Below are 25,337 nucleotides of genomic sequence, written 5' to 3'. Positions count from 1 at the left end.
ACTTACACTTAATAACTACTACTTCCCCAATGCGCACAAGCAACTGTGTTCACACTGAACTACTTACACGCTAGATCGCTCAAAAGCTGGCGAGTAAGTGTGTAAAGTAGCCGCTGTGTAAACTTTTTCTAGCGCCTTTTTAAAAGCAGCTTTTGAGTGAGTACGTCGTTCACACTGAGCTATTTTTAGAGCTGTGTGTAAAAAAGCTGGCATGTAGCTTTTAAATTTACCTTGTGTGAATGGGGCTTATGAACTATTTATCTGTTGATCCAACAGAAACACTAGCTATTTCAGTTGTGTCGCAATACATCTACAGAGCAAGTTCTCAAACCCAATTCTTTTTAGCCCAAACAACAGTTGAACAGCTTGACCCGAAGATTGATCACTACAATACATCCAAAATGTCAGCAATTATTTTTCCAGAAATTCCCAAAGACTTAGTATTCAAAAGTGTACCATATGACCAAGAATGTCTACCTTTGTAATAGGCTTTAAGCGATATAGACTTGCTCACTGCAACTCTATACTTTTCATTATTTTGAATCACTTTGATTTATATCTACTGTGTAGAGTTATTGCAATCTTTTTCCAATTTATTCGTCACAGAAGATGCATTACGGTAGAGAATATTGTGGAATTCCACATGAAATAACTGTTAAGTCTAAAGAAATCAGCTGAAATCTGCACTCTAATAAATCCAAATACAGGTACGAGTTAGAGTAGGCCATGTTGTCAAAGTGGTATAATCAAAATATTAGAATGGTTATGTTAGTCTATGTGGATAAATCAGCAAAATCCTATTGTTGCTGGTTGTATGGTTAAAAGTATCGTACGCAACTCATTCGGCAAGATTTTTACGGTGCGCTCGGAAATCCCCCCACGTCAACTGTTGCTTGTCCTTTAAACACCTACACTTCCCAGCCTTGTAGCTTAATATACTAAAACAATACACTAAGTTGACTTCTGTATCCAAAACCAATAGAAGATAAAAGCATACAAAAGCTAATACATTTTACCAAAACACCTTGTATTCTGGGAATCTAAATCTAATCACATTGCGAGTTTTTACTTTTCTCTTCTTGCTTTTCTTTGTTTTCGTCAATCAAGTTGTTCAAGCAACAAAAGTCCTCTTTCTCCTTTTCCTCTGATTGTGAAACCTCTACGCCTTTAAGATCGTTCAGTTTCCCACAAACTTCCTTGAGACCGAACGAATCCTTCAGTTCAAACTTTAACTTCTCATGGCAATGTTGTTTGAAACGGTGTTCATCTTCTAAGTGAATGAGTATCTGTTTGCCTTGGCATTCTTTTGTCCCAAGTCCTCCGCAAGGAATCGTGCTAGGAGTTTTGTATTCTAACTTTTCTTCTGCTAGTTTTTCCTTACATTGTGGGAGTAAATAATCGTAATATTCCCACTCCCAAATCTTTGGTTTGCGCACTACTTCTATATGACGATTTGTTAACTCTTCCGTTTGTTTTTTCCCCCAGAACTTGAGCCATCCTTTTTTCTCGTACTTGTGGCATTCCTGACAGGGCGATTCCCTCACTGACCACTGCCATTTTATGTCTTCGTCTCCGTGTTTATCTACGAAACATCTTCTCAACACCTGTTGAAACTCAATTATTAAACTATATTTAGTTAAGATGTTATAGCTTGCAGTAAAATGTAACTGCTCCAACTATGAATTTTATAAATAGTGTTATATTTTGTTAGAAAAATCTAGTAGTAGCAGATAAAAAAAAATTAGAGATAGGGTTCCACTAGCTTAATTAAGAATATTTAAGTCCAGGGACTGTTAAACACACCATACTATGGGCCATTTATATTGTAGGTGATATCATAGACAAATAGAATGAATATAGACCGGCAGCAGTGCTGCGGTTAGCATATGTTCCGGCGCCCACCGCTAGGAGTGTCGTGTAGTTACAGCGCACACCGCTGCAGGTAGCATACGGCTCCTTGCCTGCAGCGGTGTGCTGCACAGCACTCCTAGTGGTGGGCGCCGGAAACTTCCTTTGACAGTCTATATTTATTCTATTTGTCTATGGTGATATTTAGCCGCACCAACAAAAATACACCTAAAAAGAGCTGAAAACATATAACTGATATTTTGTTCTAATACATGACTATTCAGAGACTAGATTGACGAGAATCTAATAGCTAAACTGTTATCCCTTTTACCCAAAATCCTATTTTATCATTTATTAGCCTACTATAATTTTTTTAGTCAATAACTTATGATAAAGTGTTTCAACAATGAACACCATCAGGTTTCATCGGTCTGAATAAGGAACAATTCATAGTTTAGTGTCGAACCGAGACACATTATATTTTTAATTTAGAGATCGGAAAGGGAAAGGTTTGCTTCCACTAAACATCAACGTTTACGTTGCAATGTACACAACCATTTGTGGCCTAGATAAATTAGAATGAGCTAAAGCAGTTATTTTCTTAGGCTCTTTGAATTATCTGGGAGTTATTCAATGGGAATTTCTTACGGTATTCTAGGTTCTTTTTAAATTTATGTAATATCAATTATTTTGGTTCTAGACACCCGCCCAAAATCGCATAAGGCGTTTCTTAGGCAACTATGAATATTTTAACAAATTTGATTGTCGACCAAAAATTATGATTTTAAATACTGAACAACCATCTATGTATTTATAATTTGGACAAAAAGAGTGATTCTTTAGCAATCATTTTATTTTTTGTGTTGCAATGCGATTTTAATGTTTTTTTTTTTTGTAAGAGAACAGTCCAAACCCTGATCTTGTTCAAATATAGTGTTGAACTTTTGTCAAGTATCATCATTAATGATTTGTTGCCTTGTGGAAAATATATCTACCATATTTAGTGAATACATACCTGAAAATTTTGTCTAGACAAACTTCCTAACAATTTTGAGCAATTACCTAAAGGGTTCATTTTTGTTTTAAATTAATTTTAGTTTACCATAGAAACAGTAAAATTCAAATTTAGTGAACAGAGATATTACAAGCAAAGAATTGCTAGTAATTCATCTACAAGTAAACGGATACGTAAAACATTTTTTTGAACTCTTTCAGTACCACCAAATCATGGAAATAACCAAAAATTATAACAAATAGAAATAATTTGTATCTGACATGTGCGGAATTTAGTAGTCAAGGCTAGAAACCCTCTCCTTGAGCTTTGCTTTGTTCAAAAATGTAGTTAGTGTAGTAGAGAATAAGAGGCAGAAGATAGAGAGAGATGGAGAGCAGTTGTTGGTGTGGCCAAATGCCGCATTGGGCATAAATGGCCATGGGAGTGAGTGAGTGTGTTAGTGTAGTGGACTCTTAGGTCTGGTCTGGCATTAGAGTAGATTGCAGTATCCTTAGATTGTCGTAAGAGGCGACTTAAAGGAGGAAAAAAGAATGTAGTTGTGTGAGCCAGGCACAGATTGCGCTAGTGTCTAAAACTCTATTTTGTACCTTATTTTTCGTTACTGACATAGTTGCTGGGTCACAACAGTTGCTATAGCTCATAATCAGTCATTCCATCAGATTGACTTGGTAAAAACCATAATGTAATCGGCAGAAATCAGTAATATAGATCAGCGCAATCTGTAGGTGGCTCACGTCAACTAAGACAAATTTTATTGAAAAAATGGCTACGACTTTAACATGGGGATGGAATGTCTAGGGTTTTTGCACATCCCAGGCTGCCAGACAGTACAGGCCTAGCAAAAATCTCCTTGATTGTAGTAATGGTAGTAATGGTAGTAATGCCGTATCGCAACCGCATAGGGCCCTGCTGTGGTCTTGGGGGCGATTGGCCTTAGCCTTCGGTAGAAAATAGAAGGAAAGTCCTAATGGCATAGTTAAAAAGGGCTAGCTCGAAGTAATGTGCTCTTACAGTTCCAGGCTAGTGTTCTTGGAGATGGAGGAGTTTTCTTAGTCAGGGGACATTGAGCCTGCGGAAGTCCCGTAGTACTGAGAGGACATTGAGTCTCAGTGTGCGTAAATGCGTTTTAACCTCCTCTCAAAAATAATAAAAATATCTGATCACTGCCCGATAAGTCCGAGATATATAAAAGGCTTTGGCTCAAGGACAGGTTATGTCGTGCACCTGTATTATTCTAAGAACAGTTGCTATTGTATTGTTTTAATCAGGAATATAGAATAACAGTGAAAGGAATGAAATGTTTAATATTACTTGAATATAATCCTAAACATTTAGGTCTACATATAATCAAAATATGTAAGACAACTATTTATCCTCTATAGTATAAAAGTGAAATCACATAATATCACAGTATTTATAACTGACATACATGGTCATACTATAAAAACTACCTTTTTATTCAGTAACTGTGATGTGTTATAAATACAAAGTGTTAATATTTTAAATTTTGTATTAATTTTATTATATTTATCCATGTACCACTTGAAGCTATTTTGTCGGTCTATGAATAATGACAAGTTTAATTTCCTGTCTTGTTCTGTACACTTTAAAAAATTATTATAAGTTTACTGTAAACCGAATCTATGATGGAAATCTCAATAAATATAAAATTAATCTTAAATGAGGATGTAACGGTGCAATCTGCAAACGGTCATTGATTTATTAGTCGAAACTAGATGGTACAAATTATTAAACTAAAACTTATTTCAACACCAAACTTATTGGCTACAATAAACATATTTTTTTGTTATCAATAAATGCAAAAAATAATACAAACTTATCTATTCAACGAGAATAGTTTGAAAAACTCATATTGTGAACTGAAACCAACTTATTCAAACTTATTTATTGAAACAGCAACTATATTGTGTGAATCTTACAGTAAATAAAATAAGCTGTTAACATGAATAATTAATTAACAGAAATTAACACTAACTAAAAGATAGTCATTCTCAAGGTTGCCTGCCATCTGTGATTTGGGAAAATCGGGACGGGATTAACATAGACAACACGGGAAAAAGGGACCGAAGTTGGAAATGTCCCGACAGATTTGGGACGGGTGGCAACCCTGGTCATCATACTATAATAAATAAATATTTGATTTTTTGAAAATCACTAAACTACAATAGTAACAGTAACGAACAATGACATGATTTTGCACGTCTCAATAGGTAAAGTCTAACAGTCTTGCAATGTACAGAAATACTAACATAAAATATCAACTCGCAAGAATTGTACGCAACAGAAAATTGACTGTGGAAATCAAAGTGATTGGAAAGTGGGAGCAAAGAAATTACTCCTAGTTTCAAGCCATAATATCTCGCTTCAGGAATTCTTCCACGATCAAATGATCTTTGGGATACTTTTCCCGAGTTTCTTTGTTCATGGAATAGTAATCGTCGCAGAATTCCTCGAAATACCTTCCGATTTGGTAATGGTCGACCCATTTACGATGGGGATCGGTCTCTACTTGCAGATTTTCTGTAAAAAGACACAAACAGAATCACATTTTTGCATAAAAACACTAGTTTTAAGACTATTTATATAACTAGGCATTCCATCTCCATGTTTAAGATTTGTCAGTTTTTTAATCAATTTGGACACAGTTGAATTATAAGTCACAACATAGTTTATGAATTTAAATAATCTAAGTAACCATAAATTAAGAGAAAACAGAATTTTAAGACTGTATCACATTTTTGTGACTGGCTCATTTATCTATCCATCTTCTCTTTTTACAACAAATTCAAATTGTCTACAGATGGTCCTTATAGAACACCTAAAAGTCGACAATGCTATTGATAATCAATCTTAAAATCAGACACAAGATAAAGATGACTAGAAGAATTAATAAATCGCACAGTAAACAAGTTATTATCACCTTTATTTTTGTAACCTTAACTAGACAAATAAAAAAGTTTTGTGTTTAGGTTTTGAGGTTCGGGATTAAATTTTTCAAGTTTTGATTTCGGTTTTGAGGTGGATTTGACCATCACTACTACTTACCTTCTGCGGCGTACCGGACGCTACCATCGTAGACCAAGACGTGATAGAATGGTTGCGTTTCTTTTCTCTCTAATCCAGCAACATGCATTTGTCTCATCCACTCCTGACTTGCCTTACAGACACTGTCCCAACCAAAGATCACACAGGTGTAGTAGTATCTATTGAGAAAAATGACAGATTAATTTACTATGACAAGTTTAGATTTTTTTCCACTTGACTTAATATGTTAGGGAAGAAGAAATGTACACACAGCCAACTTACCTTAGAAAAGAGTTAAATACCTTTTATGACGCATGATCATGCCTACTGCAAACCGCACAGACAATCCATCTTCTACTGTTCTTCGATTGTAAGTCACTTCCTGGAAAAATACAATTTTGCAAGATTACCAAAACAAAAATTAAGGTGTGCGAGGCTAAAATTTTCAATCTAGCCGAGCCCGGATACGAGCTATTTTATATCATGAATTTTAATGCCAACATGTTTTTATACCTCAACAATGTCTAAAGTAAGTTAATGTTAACAATTTATCTAAACTTACCTAATTATTTAAACAAAACAAGTTTAAACTAGCATAAGTTTAAAGCATGTCGTATATGGTTGACAGTAAAAAGCAGTAGGGACTTGAGCATCTAATAATTAATTTGTTGTGATTTGTCTTTTTACGATGCTTTTACATCATTCTTCCCCACGATTGCGGCAAAACCCTGAACATCTACTGCAGTCCTGTGTCTTCTTCGACCCCCGTAAAATTTTGTACATCTCCCTCATTTGAGTGGACATCATCATCATCGTTTCACGCCATCATGGACACGTTACCATATTGAGCACTGACGTCAGCAAAATACTGAATATCTCCAGTGGCAACGGAAACAACATCATGTCACCCATGAACCCGGAAAAATTCTGGACATTGCAGTCAAGTTGATGTTTCATCGACTACCGCAAACTCAGCAAAATTCCGCAAACATCATTATTATTCCAAGGACAAATGTTGAATTAAAGAGATTAAATAGTATTTGACTAAAATAAGCCAGGATTATTAAATAACTATCGAGGACAAATCCAATTGAACCATCAAAAACCTAGCCTTTTACTTTTCTCTGTATCAAACCGGCAATCTTCAAAGTACTTGTCTGCAACTCTCTCGTATACATTCCACACTTCATATATTCACTCTCTTGAAGTTTTTTTACGTATAAAATGTGCATAGCTACTTAACTACAGGTATAAGAGTTATCACAAGATTTCAAGGTTTTACGATGGTGTAAAAAAGCTCACCCTTTCCTTTGCTTTGGCATTGTTTTGCTCATGACAAACTATAAAATTATATTCACTCAGCAGTCTGTCAAAGTGGGACACCTGCCCCAAGTCTCTGAGGTCGAGCTGAAAAACAAAAAAAAACCAGAAATTAATTAATTTATGAATGAAAAAAGTTATTTACATGGCAAACACATTAATCAGACACTGTTAAGGCAGCATTTAGTCCCATTATCTAAGCGATAATGCTGCAACCCATTAGCCCTTGCCTGAAGTTAAGTGTAAAACCGATCCAGGCAGGAGCGTAATGTCCTAGAATGTGAAAGTGTACATTAAAAAAAGGCCACTTTAGAACAGATAATCGAGATTCTACCATACAAACAACAAACTTGCCATATACTAGGTGTCACTTGAGAATGTACAGAGGAGAAAAACCGATCTGTTTAACATTTCAGGAGTAACATCGACAATTATACTCACATTTGTCAGATTGCGCAATGAATGCACAACTTCTAACACATCCATGTTTCTGTCCATGTAGAACCGGCCGAGATGCATTATACAGCTGATATTGTCTGGACTGATGACGTGTCTTAGCTCTAATGCACTGCGTAGCCCCAACATTCGGCTGTCCATCACCGTCCTCTGACGTCCGGCGACTTCCAGGTTGGTGGCCATCCGTTCCATCACCTACAAAACATAAATACTGTAATAGGAGGGGTCAAATGTTGTGATGAGAAAGTGTAAGGCAATGTTGTGCTAGTAGGCTGGAAGTGTTTAAACAATAACTTGTTGTGCTGACCTACAGGAGGATGTGGTTTAAGTAGGCCAGTGCACTTAATCAACGAGCCCAAGGCATTGGGTACAGGTAAAACAATCTTAAGGGTTTTTAAAATTTGGGATTTAGAGGGTTTTTAAAATTAGGGATTTAGAGTCTTTTTCCAAATTGGGGTCACTGATTTAAAACGTTTGCTTCAATGTGGCCACCGGTGGTGCACATAAAAATTTCAGTCAAAAGTAAATTTGTGTACAATTACCATAGACTGTGTATATAGGAATAATCTTACTAATTGAGCGGAGCGAAGCAAGCTCTTTGGGATCAATTTCAATGCAAACTTTCTAACGCATTACCTCAATAACGGCTGAACATATTTTAGCCAAACTTACCAAGGTTATTTTGTAAAATGTTCGGAAGGTTTAGACGAAACAAATTTCAATTTTTGATAATGCCTATATAATTTAAAAGAAACTCAAAGTTTTTAAATCATATGTTAAAATCAAGCCACAACAAAAGAAAAAAATTCAGATGATAACCGCTGATCAAATAATACAGAGAGAGTCTTAAGTTTACATTTAAGTCGCAATTTGGAAACACCGCTAATCGAATAGGTACAGTATTTTACAGATTTGATTAACGTAGCTAAATAAGGTTATAACAAATAACAAATTGGGAATTAAAACAACTACATGATTCTGCAACTTTAAATAACTAGGTATTTCAAATCAATATTTTTATCTAAATAGGCTATTATGAACATGCTTTCTTATTATTTACTTTGAAATATTTTTGATGAAATCATCGTGTTGGCTACACACTTGTTGTATTGACTGTTGTGTTGGCAACGACTTGAGGTATATTATTGCCCAAGAATGATAAAGTATGTATTTTTTGTGTTTTACAAGAATTATTATTTGTTATTATTTGTCAATTATATTGTAGGAGACAAAGTGTATTTTAAGAAAACTGTTGATTCACCTTGGACATCAGGAAAAGTAGTAGAAAAAAATAGAATCCCCAGATCCTATGTTTTGTCTGATGAGAAAGATAAAATGTTTGTAAGAAATAGGAAGATGATTAGGCCAGATTTGTCTAATGATACAGGTAATGAAACCATAATGCCTGAAACAAGTCCTAAGTCAGATTCACAAATCAGTTTGTCAGGTACTAATGGTAATAGCCTTATTTCTCCGCAAAGTAGTCCAGTGTTGTTTCAAAGACCAGTAGGCCTAACTCCTAGAATTTCATCAGAAGAACAAATTGTTAAAAGTTTCGATGGTTGTGTAAGCCGAAAGGGTAGATTGATAAGAAATCCAAAGCGGTTGTCTTATGATTAGGTTTTGGTGTATATTTTGTTAGACTTGAAAGGAAAATGTAAAAGTTGTATTTTGGAAAGTTAAAATTTTCAATTTTGTAAAAGAGAGGGGATGTTGATATATGTATATAGTGAAGTCCATGTTTAGAGGTATTACTCTTTGGTCTTTGTGTATTCTCTTTTAAGTGTATTTGATTATTTGATTTCCGATTCAGAATAAAAGATGTCGGCTCATTAACTGCAGCCTAAATGTATTTCTGTCGATGTTAATTACAATTTATAATAAATAGTATTGAAACTTCAATTGTGTTTTTATTTAAAACATGAAACATGGAACATTCTTCAATAACAAGAATGTTATTATTTGTCTTACAAGAAAATACCAAATTCGCACAAGAGTGTGATATTAAGGAAAATTTTTAGAATGCATTTTCAAAAACTCCGAAATTTGTAGAAAATTAAGACGAGCAATAAATGCCCGAAACGCACGAACAACTACTTCTGGAAATGTTTTGAGACAGTTGAATGTAGAACACTTGCTTGATAAAAATTAATGCTTTTCATAATTAGGTCAAATGTACAAAATTTAATCAAACAAACCTCATAAGGTATAGTGACAACTATTTGTATAATTCTCTCAAAGCAAGCAAATCTTTAAAAAGTTAAATCTACTAATCGTATGGATCCATGCAGATTTTTTTTTCCTGTTGGTGACAAAATGATAACAAAATATAAACAGAAAATCAAAACAAATGCAAGAAATTCCAATCACATGTTTTATTTACAGCGTGGGGTGAAAATAGAGAAGTTTGCACAACACATACTTTTGGTCGAGTTTTCGAGGATAATTTTATCCAGTCCTATATATGCCAAATTTTAAAATCAGAACAAAATTATTTGAATTATGGTGTTTACGGACACATTATATACGTATAAATCTGAACAAAGAGTGTTATTACCTCTTTTTTTAGGACGCTAGGCACGAGCCTGGGATTGTTTTTTCACATTACTTCAGGCTAGACCTAGGGGTTGCGGCATTATCACTTAGATAAAATCCATTGGTGACTTGGCAGGGATCGAACACGGGACCTCAGGGACTGAAGTCCCGCGCTCTAACCGCTACGCCAGCTCGCTCCCCGAGTGTTATTAACTCTGGGGAACACAAAAACGTAAAACAGTTGCGGGTCTAGGTTATCCATGAGATCTATGATAAAAACTTAATCCTTGGATGGGAAATTCGATCAAACTGCAAATACTAAAAGTTATGTTAAGCTTCCTGACCTCCACAGCAGTGGCTGGCCCATAATTGGAGATGTTGCCCATGGGACAGCGCCCGAGATTCATGAACCGAGGACAGCTATTTCTGCCGAGGAAGACTCCCCCGTTATATATGTCCAAGTAGAATGTCTGGGCTTGGGAATCCTCTCTGAAACAACCAACAGCTTCCATTACTGTCTCTCCTGTATGGAAAAGTATAGTTTTGTCAAAACCAAATGTTTTCTCTGACGACTATAATACCGTATGTGTTGGTATTTCCAGCATTCGCTGGCTATGTTAACTAATCTTGTTATGATTTGAGTATTTTCATATCCGAGGAAGGAATTAGATTCCAGATCCTTAAATGTGAAAACTTTCTTTATTTTTACTAATCAATACCAATGGAAAATGTCACAACAATTGCTCAAATAACATCAACCATCGCCAAAAATTACTTTATGATTGGTAAAAAAAAATTAAAAGTTTTATAGACGCCCTGACAAATTGTCTTTTGATTGCAATCAATGACTCAGTGACCAGTGGACATGCTGCAATATTGGGCGCACAGCCAACAATAATAAATGTAACAATAATAAATCGTAATTTGTCATTCGGATACATTAAAAATCATTGACAAAGTCGACATAAAAGTCAAAATACATGTTGAGATCCAGTCAAATTACTAAAAATTCCGATATATCTAAACATTAATCAAAATCACTTTAAACCTTAAATAAAAAAATATGTAAAAAAACACAAACTATCTGAATGTGTATCTGTGTTAATACTTTTTTTTTATTTAAAAAGTAATTGTAAAAAAATTTTAATTTGTAAAAAAGGAGTTTGTAGTTTGTGTAGGTAAAAAAATTAAGAAATTTATTGTACCAAATTTTAACAAAGGCTGTCAGGCTATAAGAAAGGTTGTCTAGTAGCCAATTTTAAAACAAGAACTTAGAGATTAGCTGTGAGCTAAGGGTAAGCATCAATATTGTGTTTTTAAGGTCGTAGGCTATTCTTCAATAGATGACATAACCTAGGTAGGCTCTTACCAGTCTACTGGTAGACAATGTGGTTCTAACAAGGCATTATATTTAATTTGAGTATTGTGATTACTCGAGGATTTTTTAGATATAAAGGTAAGATGTAATTTATTACACTTTGAATCCTTATAAAGGAGACTTAAGCTTTCAATGCTCATTTGATTCTAATCCATTCATAGCTCTAACGGCCACACGGGCGTTTTTTCACGTAAGAGAGCAGCGTAAAAAAAGCGAGAAATATGAGCAGCATTATATGTAATGAGGTATGCCACACGCAGTGTTTTTTCACGCAGATGCGGCGTGTCTTTAAAATCACCCACCGCGGGCCCACAGAAGAATGGACTGGGGTGCATTTTTGAAGCTTGTTTTCACGATCTGTTCCTGGCCGCACGGGCGGGAGCAACACGCAGCTTTGATCAAGTCGTCCTAGCAAGTTAAAATAAAGATAAATGTATCTAATTTTTTCCAGGATAGCGTAAAATATTTTTTGGGTAGCCAATTACACAGTATGCCTACACGTTTTATCTTAAACATAGATCGACCTTGGCTTACTGGACCACTTAATAATTTGTTACTATAAATTAGTTAGGTAGGAGGAAAATTCATAAAAAAATATGTAAAAAAACACAAACTATCTGAGTGTGTATCTGTGTTAATACTTTTTTTTTATTTAAAAAGTAATTGTAAAAAAATTTTAATTTTTTAATCGTATGGATCCATGCAGATTTTTTTTTCCTGTTGGTGACAAAATGATAACAAAATATAAACAGAAAATCAAAACAAATGCAAGAAATTCCAATCACATGTTTTATTTACAGCGTGGGGTGAAAATAGAGAAGTTTGCACAACACATATATAAGTTTACTCAGTTTATATAGATAACATCAATATATCTATGTTTTCCAAAAAGTGAACAATTTCACCTACCTGGGAGTCTTATTAACAAATGATAATAATGAAGAACTGGAAATAACTAACAGACTCAATGCTGCAAACAGAAGCCTCCATGCATGTAACAAAATTTTGAGCTCAAAGCTGTTATCCCGCAATACTAAAGTAAGAGTTTATAAAACTATAATTAGACCGACACTAATGTATGGATCTGAGTGTTGGGTAATGAGCAAAAAATCAGAAAAACGGTTAGTAACTTTTGAAAACAAAATTCTTAGGAAAATATATGGCCCAACTAAAGAAGATGGATTCTGGAGAATTAGACATAATTTCGAAATAAGAGAGCTATATAAAGACCCAGATATAACAGCTGAGGTAAAAAGCAGACGCATTAGGTGGGCGGGTCATGTCCTCAGAAGAGAACATGGCACAACCTTAAGCAGTGTATTAAGGAACGACCCAGAAGGCAGAAGGCCACCAGGCAGGCCTAAACTGAGATGGAAGGACCAGGTGCGACGGGACTTGAGGAAGCTGGGTAAAAATGAAGACCAGGCGCAGGACAGAGAAGGCTGGAGGCAATGTGTAGGCGAGGCCAAGTACCACTTGGGGTACCTATGGCCACTGCAGTAAGTAAGTAAGTAAGTAAGGAGGAAAATTTAGGAAGAAATTTAGTTGGACTAAAAATGTAAAGTAGGCATTTATGTAGTAGAATATTCAAAGATCTGATGAAAATCTTGCCATAAAAAGATTTACATTTGTATTTATATTTTTTATAATTAATGTAAATAATTAAATAAAAGGTTAACAAAATAAAATAATTTTAGTGTTGTTTTCGTATTGTAATTAATATAGGTACCATTCATATTTCTTGTTCACTAGTCAGAAACAAGGTTACTATTCCAGCCATGAGGAAGATATACAACATAATTACAAGAATTGGTCAATCAACTGCGGGTTCCCACTACGTCTTGCCGCTCCTGGACTTCAACCGGCGTGAGAATAAGCTACATTTTACTGCGTGAAAAAACGCACATGTAGCATACAACAACGGGCATTCAAGCAGCGTGAAAATAAGCTACATTTTACCACGTGAAAAAACGCCCTTGTGGCCATAGCCTGACAGTCTTCTTTTACTGGATTAAATGTCTCTAATTCTTCCACAAACATCGCAAGACTGAAAATACGCAAAATAATATGATCTTCATACGGTTGTTTGGAATTAACTTATATCAGTGAGACAACAAGTAACAATTTCAACAAAACCAGCTGAGATATCAATTTTGTTATCTTCATTCAACAATAGTACTCACCTGTACGAGTCGCGCCAACGCAGCAGAAAATGGCCGGGAAAACTGACAGGATCACATTTGATGCCGACACGACGTGCAACACTCTCGTACACGATGGAGAGAGTAATCGGAATCCCTCTTGTGTGTTCCAATACCTGCCGATCAAATATGAAACCAGTAAAAAATATCCTCAAAACCCTGTCTCTTTATTACTTTTCAATACTTTTTTTTTAGAATTTTTGAGAACTTGAAATATATGAAGTTAGGATAAGATTTTTTTTTCAGAAATAATTATGTAAGCGTACAAAACAAATCATTCAGCTAGTGCAGAGGGTGGAAGCATCTGTTCCAAAACAGACGTAGGTAGTATATTTTAAGGTAAAAATCACCAAGACATTTCTAAAATGGAACATTTTTTTAACTTATTTAAAAAAAAAACTGCCCACAAATCCCACATCCCTAATTACATGAAAAAATCCTATCTTCCTTGAAAAAATGTAGATTGTTTTTTTAACCTCTCCTTAATTAATTACAAAACTATGTACTCAACAGACACTATTCATATACATAACTTGTACCTTCAGTATCTAATAGTCAATGCTTGTACTTAATTATTGAAGATAATTTAGTTTGATTATATAGAGTTACATCTTATTAATTAGACTATTACCGTACCTTGTTGATGTACGAGTTTTCTGGTGAGTAGTACATGTCACTGTTCCCGTAGAAGCCCAAGTCCTTAAACAGAACCTTGCTGATAATCTCGATGATTTGGCGTGACTTGTAAGGGTCGTAGTGATTGTCGGATATATTGTGAATGCGCCAGTTGTCACGCAACTCGCTAGAGACACATAATGCCGGATGTTGGTCACCAAACTCAGCTTTAATGGCTTCCAACACCTTGTCAGCAATGGCGTCCAATCGAGAGGCTGCAAGTGATAAACATAGAATTGAGACAATACTGTATGTTATCTAGCCCAAGCAGCCAGAGATGAAGTTGTTAAATATGTTCTTGTGGTGATTTGTACAGACACAGCATGTAAAATCGAGCAAAAGATCTTCCCCTTTATAGAATTAAATTAAAGACATTGAGTCCTTGCCCAGATTATCTTATACAAATACAAATCCACTAAAAAGAGTAATTGAAAGGGAATCATACACTAGTGTTTGATACCATTTTCACCAATAGTAACATCTACCTCTAAGTGAAAAAAGCAAAGGGGTGATAAACCTATTTTTTTGTAAAAGTTTTAAAGCAGACTATTAAAACGAGTGTTTTTATAACTTCATGCACAAAATCAATTCTATTTTTAACTGTGATAAAATTAGGATAGGAAGTGTATAAATCCATTATGAAAGGTCGGCTAAACTCCGGTTTTGAAATTTAGGGCAGTCAAACCGACCTTTGGTTTTGCCTGGCCACTATTCCAAGCCATGATCCTTAGTTAACCTTAGTTTGATCCTTAGGTTAAGAGAGTGTCTAATTGATGCACCAGGGCTGGTCTAATGGTAAAGTGTGGAGCTTACCCCTAAAGTCCTGGGTTAAAATCCTTCCAGTCACCAATGGCTTGCTATGTGATAACACCACGACCTTCTAGGCCTAGTCTAAAGTAATGAGTAAAGTGGCTATTTTATAGAGCATACAAAATTCCACCTCATTCTAGACTTACCGATGTCTTTCCTAGTTATTTCTTCCAGAGGTTGACACCACTGAGCGATAAGCACGGCTGCATTTTCCAGCAACTGTTTTTCCGGAGGTAAATTTTTGTACTCTTCAATCTTCTTCTTGAGTAGTGCTTGCTTCGTGCGTTTCACAATTTTCTCGCAATAGTATTTGTTTGTTAGGTTGGTATTCCTGGGTGAAAATCAATGTTTATATTCCACCACAATAAAGATTATCACAAAATTGTACAAAATATGTCTGGCTGTTATCCCCTCAATGTTAATTTTCAGCCAAATACAAAACCACTATCCATTTAAAGACAGCTCCGGTTTTTCAGGTAAATATTTCCAGATAATTCTTGCTCTTTTAAACAACTTGTTTAATGGAATGGATCACACTTAAAGCAATAAAATAATCTAAATTATCCATCTAAATGAAGATTAATTGGATCCATCTAATGTTTATGAAAATAAATAAATAACCGTAAAAACACTTGTAAATTGGATAACATTTTTTGGCGTCGGTCCATTGTTGTTACCTACCCTGATAATTAGTAATTTTCAAGGTTAGCTGATAAGAGTAAACTTTTAGCCACCTTAAAACACTGAGCTACTTAAAAATTGATAAGATAATGTAATTCCTCAGTTTATAAAACTCTTACACAAAGCTTCAGTAAGTTTCTCAGGTTATACCACAAATACTAGAAAAATACCGGTATGGATCATAAACATAAAAAATGACAAGTTTTGTCCAAAAGTAAACAAAACCCCTACACTAATAGCATTAATTAACATATGGTTTTGTTTACTTTCGAGCCCAAAACGTCATTTGATTAAGTTTATGATCCATATCGGGTCTTTTCTAGTATTCATGGGTTATACTTACTTACTTTATACTTTCTTATGAAATGGCAACCACAAGAATGTAGGTATTTTAAGCCAAGCATGAATGGAGATGAGTGTAGGATGAGTGGCGCGATCTTGTAGTCTTTAGTGACTAAGACCTACATGATCCATAAATAAAGCTGTTGATTAATAGCGCATACAGCCAAAGGCAACTAAGAGACCACAGTTTATAGTAAAATCCTAACCACATTTTTGCTTTGTAAGTAACGAATTGGTCTAATGATCATGATACTACTGCGGATCGTCGTAGTACTCACTAGTGTAGACGTTAATCCACACCAGGGAGTATCGCATCCACAGTGCATGCCTATAAATATCCACAATTCGCGACCTAATAGTAGCTGGATTACAGGACGATGCTAACGTCCCAGTTGAATGTGAATGGTACAAAACAATCTTGAGTGAACACACAATTGCACAAATTTTAATTAGTAGGCCTAATGAAAGACTGTAACTAAAAGTGTATTGCTAGCCCAGTGATTAGCATCTCTAGATTCGGTGCGGGAAGGACGGATTAGATTCCTGCACATCCACAAATCATATAAGCGGGTTGGACCGTTTTCCCAAAAAGCTTTAAGAATGACACTATCTCATTTCCTTAGAAAAATTCACCAGCGGAGAAAAAAAAATCTGCATTGTCTTTCATTAAAGGACTGAGATAACATAGAATAATGATTCCTTTTTTTGTAATAATAATTCCCCATTTCAGGGATAGGCTACATCCCTATTTTGTAAGAATATACCCTTTACCCCATCTAATTACCCTTTTCTCCCGATAACCACATTGGATATCTACCCCACTGAAAACCCCGAATTCCTACAGGGTCCCCTAGTGAGTTGTAGCCTATTGGTAATCAAAGGAGCTCTCAGTGCCAAAAAGTTTATTTGAGAAAGTTGTAGTATTAATGATATAGGACAGTTAAAAGTGATTTTAGATCGTTTAAGGTGAGGTCTGGGTTCAAAATAAAATTCTCGCAATGGCAGCCACATCACCGATCATATATTTCAATCATGGCAAAATTTGTGATGATTTCCCACGGTTACAGCAACATCCGTGATGATTTCTTGTGATGTCGGACATTCATGTCTACCTTCAGGGTTATTTCCCGCGTTCACACATCCTGTGATGATTTCTCACAATGTCCCGTATCATATTGCTGCAAAATTTAAGATGATTTCCCAAGATCGTACGTAGCATTTCAGTAATCATTACTTAAAAACACGGCAAAAGCCATAGTAATTTATCACTATAACGTCAACACGCGTGATAATGAGTCTTTCGTTTGTGGCAACATCCGTTTGTCCTCCCTTTGATAGTGTCAACACCGTTGTTTATATATCACAACACAATAGTGGCAGCAATGATATAATATCTAATCCTATGACTATTTTTGAGATCACTGTAGACTTGAAGACCACATTTGATGTATCATCATGCAATGGCGGAAACGGCCTTGAAAACTACTTCTGATCGTAGCAACGCCATAATTGCTTAAGCATCAAACTCAATTGCGGCAAAATCTCCGATAATTTGATAATTTTTTGAAGTGTTTCTTTTATCTTTAAACAAAATATTGCATGGAAAACAACATTTTCATAACTGAAAAAATCTCTTTACACCTTTGAACCAGGAATAATTTTTGTTTAACACTGGCACAACATTTCTACTGATAGGCTCAGTAAACATTTAATAAAAGATTGTTCAAAACTAAAAATGTTTAAACCATGAAATGTAGGTAATGGATGACCGGAGAGCAGACTTTTATCATAATCAATCGGCTACTTTCTGATTAATAGGCAATATAATAACATAATAACATGTAATTAACTTATGTCAAATAGTACTGGGTGCATTTAACAAGACTAGCTTAAACTGCAGTGGATTTTAACAAACTAACCTGTTTTCATGGTGAATACACCTCATCAACTCATCCATGATGAAATAACTCGCTACTGTTGTATCGGTTGCACTGAGAACGAGGTTATCGAAAACTTCATAATGTTCTTCCCACAGTTCCTCACACGTTATATACTTGGCTGACATAGCCTGCACATTGGCCATAGTTTCTCTTCCAAGCTTCAGCCGAAACATGAAAGCTTCTTTATAATCGACCTCTTTCTTATTTTTGTACACTCTGGCTGCCAAGCCAGGCCACCTGAAATATATGTGAATGTAGCTATAACAAGCAACTTCAAAACTTTGTTAAGTTAATTTATACCATGATGAAAATAAACCTCATCAGTAGTGGCTTAACCAGCCAAAAACACCATTAGTTCAAATTTTTATATATGTATATATATATATATATATATACACGTCCGTGAACGCGATAACTTGAGTAATTTTTGTCCGATTTTGATGAAATTCGGTTTAAAGGTGTAAAGCAGGATAAACTTGAATGAGTTCGTGAAGCAGCATGATCGGACCATGGGAACAGGGCTTTACGGGAGATTTTATGGGGTAAAAATTGGGTTTTCTCACTTTTGACCCTCAAAACACAAAGTTTCCCAATTTCTCTTTAGGCCTTTTTAAAGAGCTTGAAAAAAAAAACAAAAAAAAATAGTGTATAAAAGTTTTTTTGTATGGTTATTGGTAACGGTGAAAATTAAAAAAATTGTAAATTTAAAACTCCCATGTTATTCTTATGGAGAATATTGTAAAATGTTGTAGTTTGCTTGTTTATGGATATATTTTGATAAAACTTGGCAAACTTATTTATTTTCTACTAAGCTATTAATATTTTACTAAAAAACACACTTTATTAGTTTCCTTGTAGCAGCAAACCTAGGTACTCGACCTATAATGTTATTTAAATATATTTAATTGAAAATCAATTCAGACAAATGGAAATTCGCTTAGTTGTCAGGTTTGCTGTGACGGGGGTATTTTTATATACAGCAACTTTTTATTTTATACACAAACAATTAAATATTTGAAACCTTATCTCTTGCATTCACTATTTAAACAAGCTCTTACCAAATGTATCAATTGCTTTGTAGTACCGTACCAGTAGCGGCATAGTTGGTATGGTAGCATGGTAGGCTACCATAATATATTTGAATTAGAAGTAGGCTATTGATATATTTTTGTTTATTACATATTTAAATCAGGCTAGGGATCGATTATTGCCGTCGATTTGTATGATTTTCAATATAACTACAATATAGGTGTGACTATATTTTATTTTGGTTTAAAACTCTTTTTCTAATAGCCTAATAAAAATTGTTTGTTTTTTTTGCCACGATTTAGCCACATCATTAGAGACACAGCATAGTTTTGAATTGTTGAAGTAGTAAGCGTTGCTCATTCATGTGTAGGCCTATATAGTTTTAATATATATTAACTTATATACATACAATTTTCTGTTTTCAATTAGCCTACAGTACCTGGGGACCGAGCTTTGCTCAGGTAAAATCGTTAGTTTAATATGAAAGCAGTCTTAGTATTGCAGATACATTAATCCATTCCCAAACTCCACACTGCTCACCTTTACTACTTCGTTCACCACTTCCTACGTCGTGGGTCTGTTTCCTTCCCTTCCCATAGCATTTTAAGATTGCAGATACCTTAATCCAATCGTCATAAACTGTTCCCGCACTCCGGACTGCTCGCCTTTACTACTTCCTTCACCACTTTCTACGTCGCAGACCTGTTTCCCTCCCTTTCCATAGCATTATAGGATTGCAGATACCTTGATCCAATCGTCATAAACAGTTCCCGAACTCCGGACTGCTCGCCGGACCACTGCTACTTCCTTCACCACTTCCTACGTCGCGGACCTTTTACCCTCCCTTCTCATAGCATTTTAAGATTGCAGAAACCTTAATCTAATCGTCATAAACAGATCCCATACTCCAGACTACTCGCTTTGACTACTTCCTTCACCACTTCCTACGTCGCGGCCCTGTTTACCTCCCTCCCCATATCATTTTAAGATTGCAAATACCGTACCTTAATCTAATCTTCAAAAGCAGTTCCCACACTCCGGACTACTCGCCTGGACTACTTCCTTCACCACTTCCTACGTCGCGAACTTGTTTCCCCCCCTTCCCATAGCATTTTAAGATTGCAAATATCTTAAAAATCAATCGTCATAAACAGTTCCCACACTCCGGACTACTCACCTTGACTACTTCCTTCACCACTTCCTACGTCGCGGACCTGTTTCCCTCCCATCCCATAGAATTTTAAGATTGCAAATACCTTAATCTTATCTTCAAAAACAGTTCACACACTCCAGACTACTCGCTTTGACTACTTCCTTCACCACTTCCTACGTCGCGGACCTGTTTCCCTCCCTTCCCATAGCATTTTAGGATTGCAGATATCTTAATCTAATCGTCGTAAACAGTTTCCACACTCCAGACTGCTCACCTTTTACTACTTCCTTCATCACTTCCTACGTCACGGACCTGTTTCCCTCCCTTTACATTGCATTTTAAAATTTCAGATACCGTAATCTAATCGTCATAAACAGATCCCACACTCCACACTGCTACCCTTGACTGTATTGAGTTCAGTTTAATCTTTGCTTAATAGTAACAACTGATGTTTTTCCTTTTGTACTGTATTTTGTTTTGCTAGTATACTGTGGATAGAGAACTTCTGCACATGCGCAAGCTAAGGTGCCCGTGGGTACAGAACGTCAAGTTATGTCTTAAAATGTAAACAAAATGACAACAATGGCGGAATGTTTTCTCATAAGGCCCATGTTAAATTTTCAAAAGTTTGTACTCATATTATGGCGAAAATAGATTTTTCCTGGCTATACCACTGGTCTAGAACTTATTTTTGACCCAGAACTTAGTTATTCCGTAAATATAAAAGTTTTTGTTAGAGCCGATTCCCAGATCGAAGTAAAAATTATTCAAACTTTACTCGTATTATATATAGGATATCAACATCAACACCAATCCAACTTATCTCTTCATACATTTTGAACCCTTTTTAAACATATTTTGCTCACTATTAAAACGTATTACAGTAGCCCTTTTTAAAAGGCGGTTTCCTGTTTTTATATCTATCATTATCATTTTTTATGTCCAGTACAAGTGTATTGTGGTGTGTGTGTGTATGTCGTCGACCGTCATAGTGTAGGAGACCCAAGGTCAACTCGTTTGGCGTGTCACGGCTTTGACTGAAATGTACCGAGCTCCTCCGACTCCAAGAAGGCCGAACCCACCCAAGCTCTCTCGCACAACCGAATTCTAATATCTGCCTTCTACAGTATTTATAGTGCCTAGTCCGGTGTGGGGGGTCCTTTACCCCGGACACACCCCCTCTGGCTACGCCACTGACCCTCATATTGCTGGGTGAAGAGTATTTTTATCCTTATTAACACTCAAAGAAACAGGTTGATTTTACAACAGAGAAGTAAGATACAGAGGAAAAATTCAATGGTAGGCGTACCTATATACTTAAGTATTGTCCATCGAAGTAAATAATACAACTGGAACACCGGGTATATAGGAGAAGTTGAATATAAAGCACGCCGTTTCGGCAACCTTTCCCCACCACCATGAGGGACCCAACGCAGAAAAGTCAGTTCCTCAAGCTGTGCACGAGGTTGTTAATACGCTCCTGGCCGTGTATAGGCTACAATAGGTTGACTGCAATTATCTTACTAAATATTATAAATGTGAAAGTTTGTGTGTTTGTTTGTTTGTGAAACAACCACTGTGAAACCGGCAAATCTTTTATAGGTATCCGACTCCACTGTAGCCTAACCTATAACCTTATCGATTAACCAATGGAAAGTTTGGGTTTTAGCTTGGCCAAATTGGGTTATCGATGTACCGGAAGCCAATAATTTAACTGTTAAATAGTGCAATGAATTCAGATAAGCTAACTTAAGGTCAGATCGGGTTCATTTGGAAACTAATTCAGGTGTCACTTAACACATTTGGGCTAAGTTAGTGCATTAGTAGGTATTGAATAAGGCCTAACTTAAAATTTGCAAGTTGGACCGAAAACAACAAATTAACTTAAGCTTATGTAACTTAGGCCTACAGTGAAAGTTTCAGAGCTGCATTTCAAAATAAAGTCTAAGGTAAAAGGGTAAAAGCTACTCCCCTAGGCCTAAGTTTACATTATTATTTACTAAGAGCTGACAAATAATAATTAATAGAATATTTGACACATGACAAGAGACTAAGCAAAACTTACTTACATCTGTTCAAATTTTGATTTCCATATTAAATTGCACCTGTTCACCAAATTCCAACATCGCGAATTGGTTCTTCCGAAGTGGCAGACATCTATATATGAGATGTTCTGATCTTTTAGAATTAGTTCTATTATTTCATTGGGAAGATCAGACAAATTTGCCATGTCTTGGCCTTTTTATGAATAAACTCAACCGAATAATTATTAGTCCTAGGCCAAATCAAAGCTTCAAGGTTGTCCGGTTTCTTGAATAAATTGTTCAAAAAATTTAAAATTTACTATTTAGAAAACATAATCTTACAGAAGCAAACACAATTTAATGCACCTTATATTTTTAATTTCAACAACGCATATTTTTTACAATATGAAAATAAACACAAACACACGAAAATGCAATATTATTGTGTTAATAACACAAACAAAACAAATACCAGTTTACCAACACAACAACAACCAACAACAGCTGGCATGAGCATACACACTACTACACCGCCACACATACAACTTCACCACAGTTAGCAGAATAGTGCAGTCCGCACAATTTTTATTTCAGCTGCATTTTTTTATTACGGACAAAATGAGTGTTTAAAAATTAGAAATAAAAAAAAATTATTATAGGCCTAAAACTAAAAAATATAAAATTAATTTTTTAATTATGAAATTAAACTGTCATAACCTAATCTAACTAACCAAACTTGCTGATAATGAAAAAAATTAATGAAGATTAATCAAAAAAATAGTTCTGTTCATAAAATAAAACTATAAATAGCTTAAATTCAATTTTATAAGGTTTAATTATAAAATTAAACTGTCATAACCTAACAAAACTAACCAAACTTGCTGATAATCCAAAAATCTTTGACAAAAAGTTTGTGCCACCTGGGGCCCATTTCATAATAAAGTACAAACTAATATTATTAGTGAATCAGCTGATCGCCCAATGCAAATCTAATGGAAATTACATGTTACAAGCTGTAACTTGTAACTTGTAGCTTATTATGAAATGGGCCCCTGGTACCATCTGTTTCTCAGCCCGGCACGCTATCCATTTTTGTCTATGCCATTAGACAACAAAAGTCGATGCCTCCAGGGGCCCATTTCATAATAAAGTACAAACTAATATTATTAGTAAATCAGCTGATCACCCAATGCAAATCTAATGGAAATTTCAAGTTACAAGTTGTAACTTGTAAATTGTAGTTTATTATGAAATGGGCCCCAGACCGTATCGTTGAGGTAATGGTGTTCCCTCAGCTTATAGAATGATCTCATTTTGTCCGTATTAAAAAAAAAACTGCAGCTGAAATAAAAATTGTGCGTCCAGCCATTGACTATTGGATACAGAAGTTGTATTATAGTTGTTGTATAAATAGTCAAAGGTCCAGTCCAACCATACCATAACCAACCAAATCACCTGGCTCTGGAGCGTGCAGGAAAACTCTTGTGCATAATCCCATAATAGTCTAATCGTGATTAAAGCTTTGAATAAAAATTAGTCATATAATCTCATTGTGACAGTGATAGTATGCGCTCGCTCATGCCTTTTACTTTAGCACTTTGTGATCTTTCAGTAACTAACATGTCAATATATCATGTGTTTGTTGTAAAATGGAGTAACTGTTGAGAGGGAATAAATAAATTAGTATCATCAGGGTGGCATTTATTAAATAAATGCCACCCTGATAATCCTTACTTGCATGGAACTAGTTAGACTTCTCATCCCATTGTAAATTTTGAAGCACGTTTTTCGTGTCTAGTTCATGTACGTGACACAAATGCGCTAGTGTCGATGAAACTTTGTTTCAATTATTTTAGGGTTAATTTCTTGATTTCTGCTTTACTGTTTGGTTATATAACTATGGGACAAGTTATTGTTTATGATTAGATCGTATTATTTGGTTAAACGAGGTTTTAAATGGCTGTAATAACGGGAAACAAATTGTAAACAAAACACGACCTCTACATAAACCGTACATGAACTAACAATAAAATTGTCTTCAGCTGTTCCATAAGGATGAGAAATCTACTAAGGGAGTATGTTTTATCTATGGTACCACACAACTCTAACAGGACTTGGCTCTTGCTCCTGCCAAATTTGCCTCAAATTTACCCGATGCTGCACCATATCTCCCCAGTTGTGTACTCTCAAATTCCTCAGGTATTTGTTGACTTCGTGTATCCACCTTCTCGGCCAACCTCTTCTTCTGGAGCATTACATGTTCTGCCACAAAATCTTTTGGAAGTCTTCCTTGGTGCATCTTCTATATACACGGCCCGACCCTACTAATCTTTCTTGTTTTAAAAAGCGTACAATATACTCCTCTTTCAACATTTCATCTAATTCCACATACCTGAGAGCGAGGCCTGCGTCGCATCCATCTCCTTCCCTCACTATTAGAATGCATTCTCATGACGATTCCCCTCTCAGAGAATGATTTGGATGCATTACTGTACCTTGGAACGGGACCAGGTTTTCGCTCCATAAGTAAGCCACAGGCCTAATGAGAGTCTTTATAACTTTATCTCTGTCATTCATGTGAATCAGCAGTTTAGACTTATTAATAAGCTCTATAAATTACAAAGCTAATATATGTTTATCGTAGTATTTTCTTGAGCTATATTTTTCTCACTGTTGAACTCTACACTATTGATAAGCCGCTACCACTTGATTCCGGTGATGGTGTGTCCCATCAGCCCACCTACCCTGACAACCTACTAACACTCTTTAGAGGTATAGCGGGTTGAATTTCACAATTGACAAAAGGCACCACCCCCCACCCCTCCATAGCAGCGTGACACCACGGCAAACAGCCACCTCAACATATATTATTGTTGTACAAGGTG

The 25,337-nt window shown here is 35.5% G+C and overlaps 2 protein-coding genes across 2 annotated transcripts; both read right to left on the bottom strand.

Moving 5' to 3' along the window:
- Nucleotides 1-1,016: 1,016 nt before the first annotated feature.
- Nucleotides 1,017-2,946, bottom strand: LOC128983526 (uncharacterized). The gene is made up of 2 exons (XM_054402829.1): nucleotides 2,864-2,946; nucleotides 1,017-1,604 (listed from the first exon to the last, which is right to left on the bottom strand). The coding sequence occupies exons 1-2, from the start codon at nucleotides 2,921-2,923 to the stop codon at nucleotides 1,047-1,049; spliced, it is 618 nt and encodes a 205-aa protein (XP_054258804.1). The 5' UTR covers nucleotides 2,924-2,946; the 3' UTR covers nucleotides 1,017-1,046.
- A 1,217-nt stretch (nucleotides 2,947-4,163) lies between these two features.
- On the bottom strand, nucleotides 4,164-22,848 carry LOC128994343 (F-box only protein 21-like). The gene is made up of 11 exons (XM_054418833.1): nucleotides 22,498-22,848; nucleotides 18,226-18,483; nucleotides 15,430-15,614; nucleotides 14,435-14,688; nucleotides 13,781-13,914; nucleotides 10,564-10,708; nucleotides 7,670-7,879; nucleotides 7,211-7,315; nucleotides 6,211-6,290; nucleotides 5,930-6,087; nucleotides 4,164-5,404 (listed from the first exon to the last, which is right to left on the bottom strand). The coding sequence occupies exons 1-11, from the start codon at nucleotides 22,656-22,658 to the stop codon at nucleotides 5,229-5,231; spliced, it is 1,866 nt and encodes a 621-aa protein (XP_054274808.1). The 5' UTR covers nucleotides 22,659-22,848; the 3' UTR covers nucleotides 4,164-5,228.
- Between the last annotated feature and the right edge of the window lie 2,489 nt (nucleotides 22,849-25,337).

The sequence above is a fragment of the Macrosteles quadrilineatus genome, unplaced genomic scaffold (genome assembly GCF_028750875.1).
Source record: "Macrosteles quadrilineatus isolate MER2022 unplaced genomic scaffold, UCM_ALF_1.0 Scaffold_1__1_contigs__length_201487025, whole genome shotgun sequence".
NCBI lineage: Eukaryota > Metazoa > Arthropoda > Insecta > Hemiptera > Cicadellidae > Macrosteles > Macrosteles quadrilineatus.
This window is presented reverse-complemented; position numbering and strand designations above follow the sequence as displayed.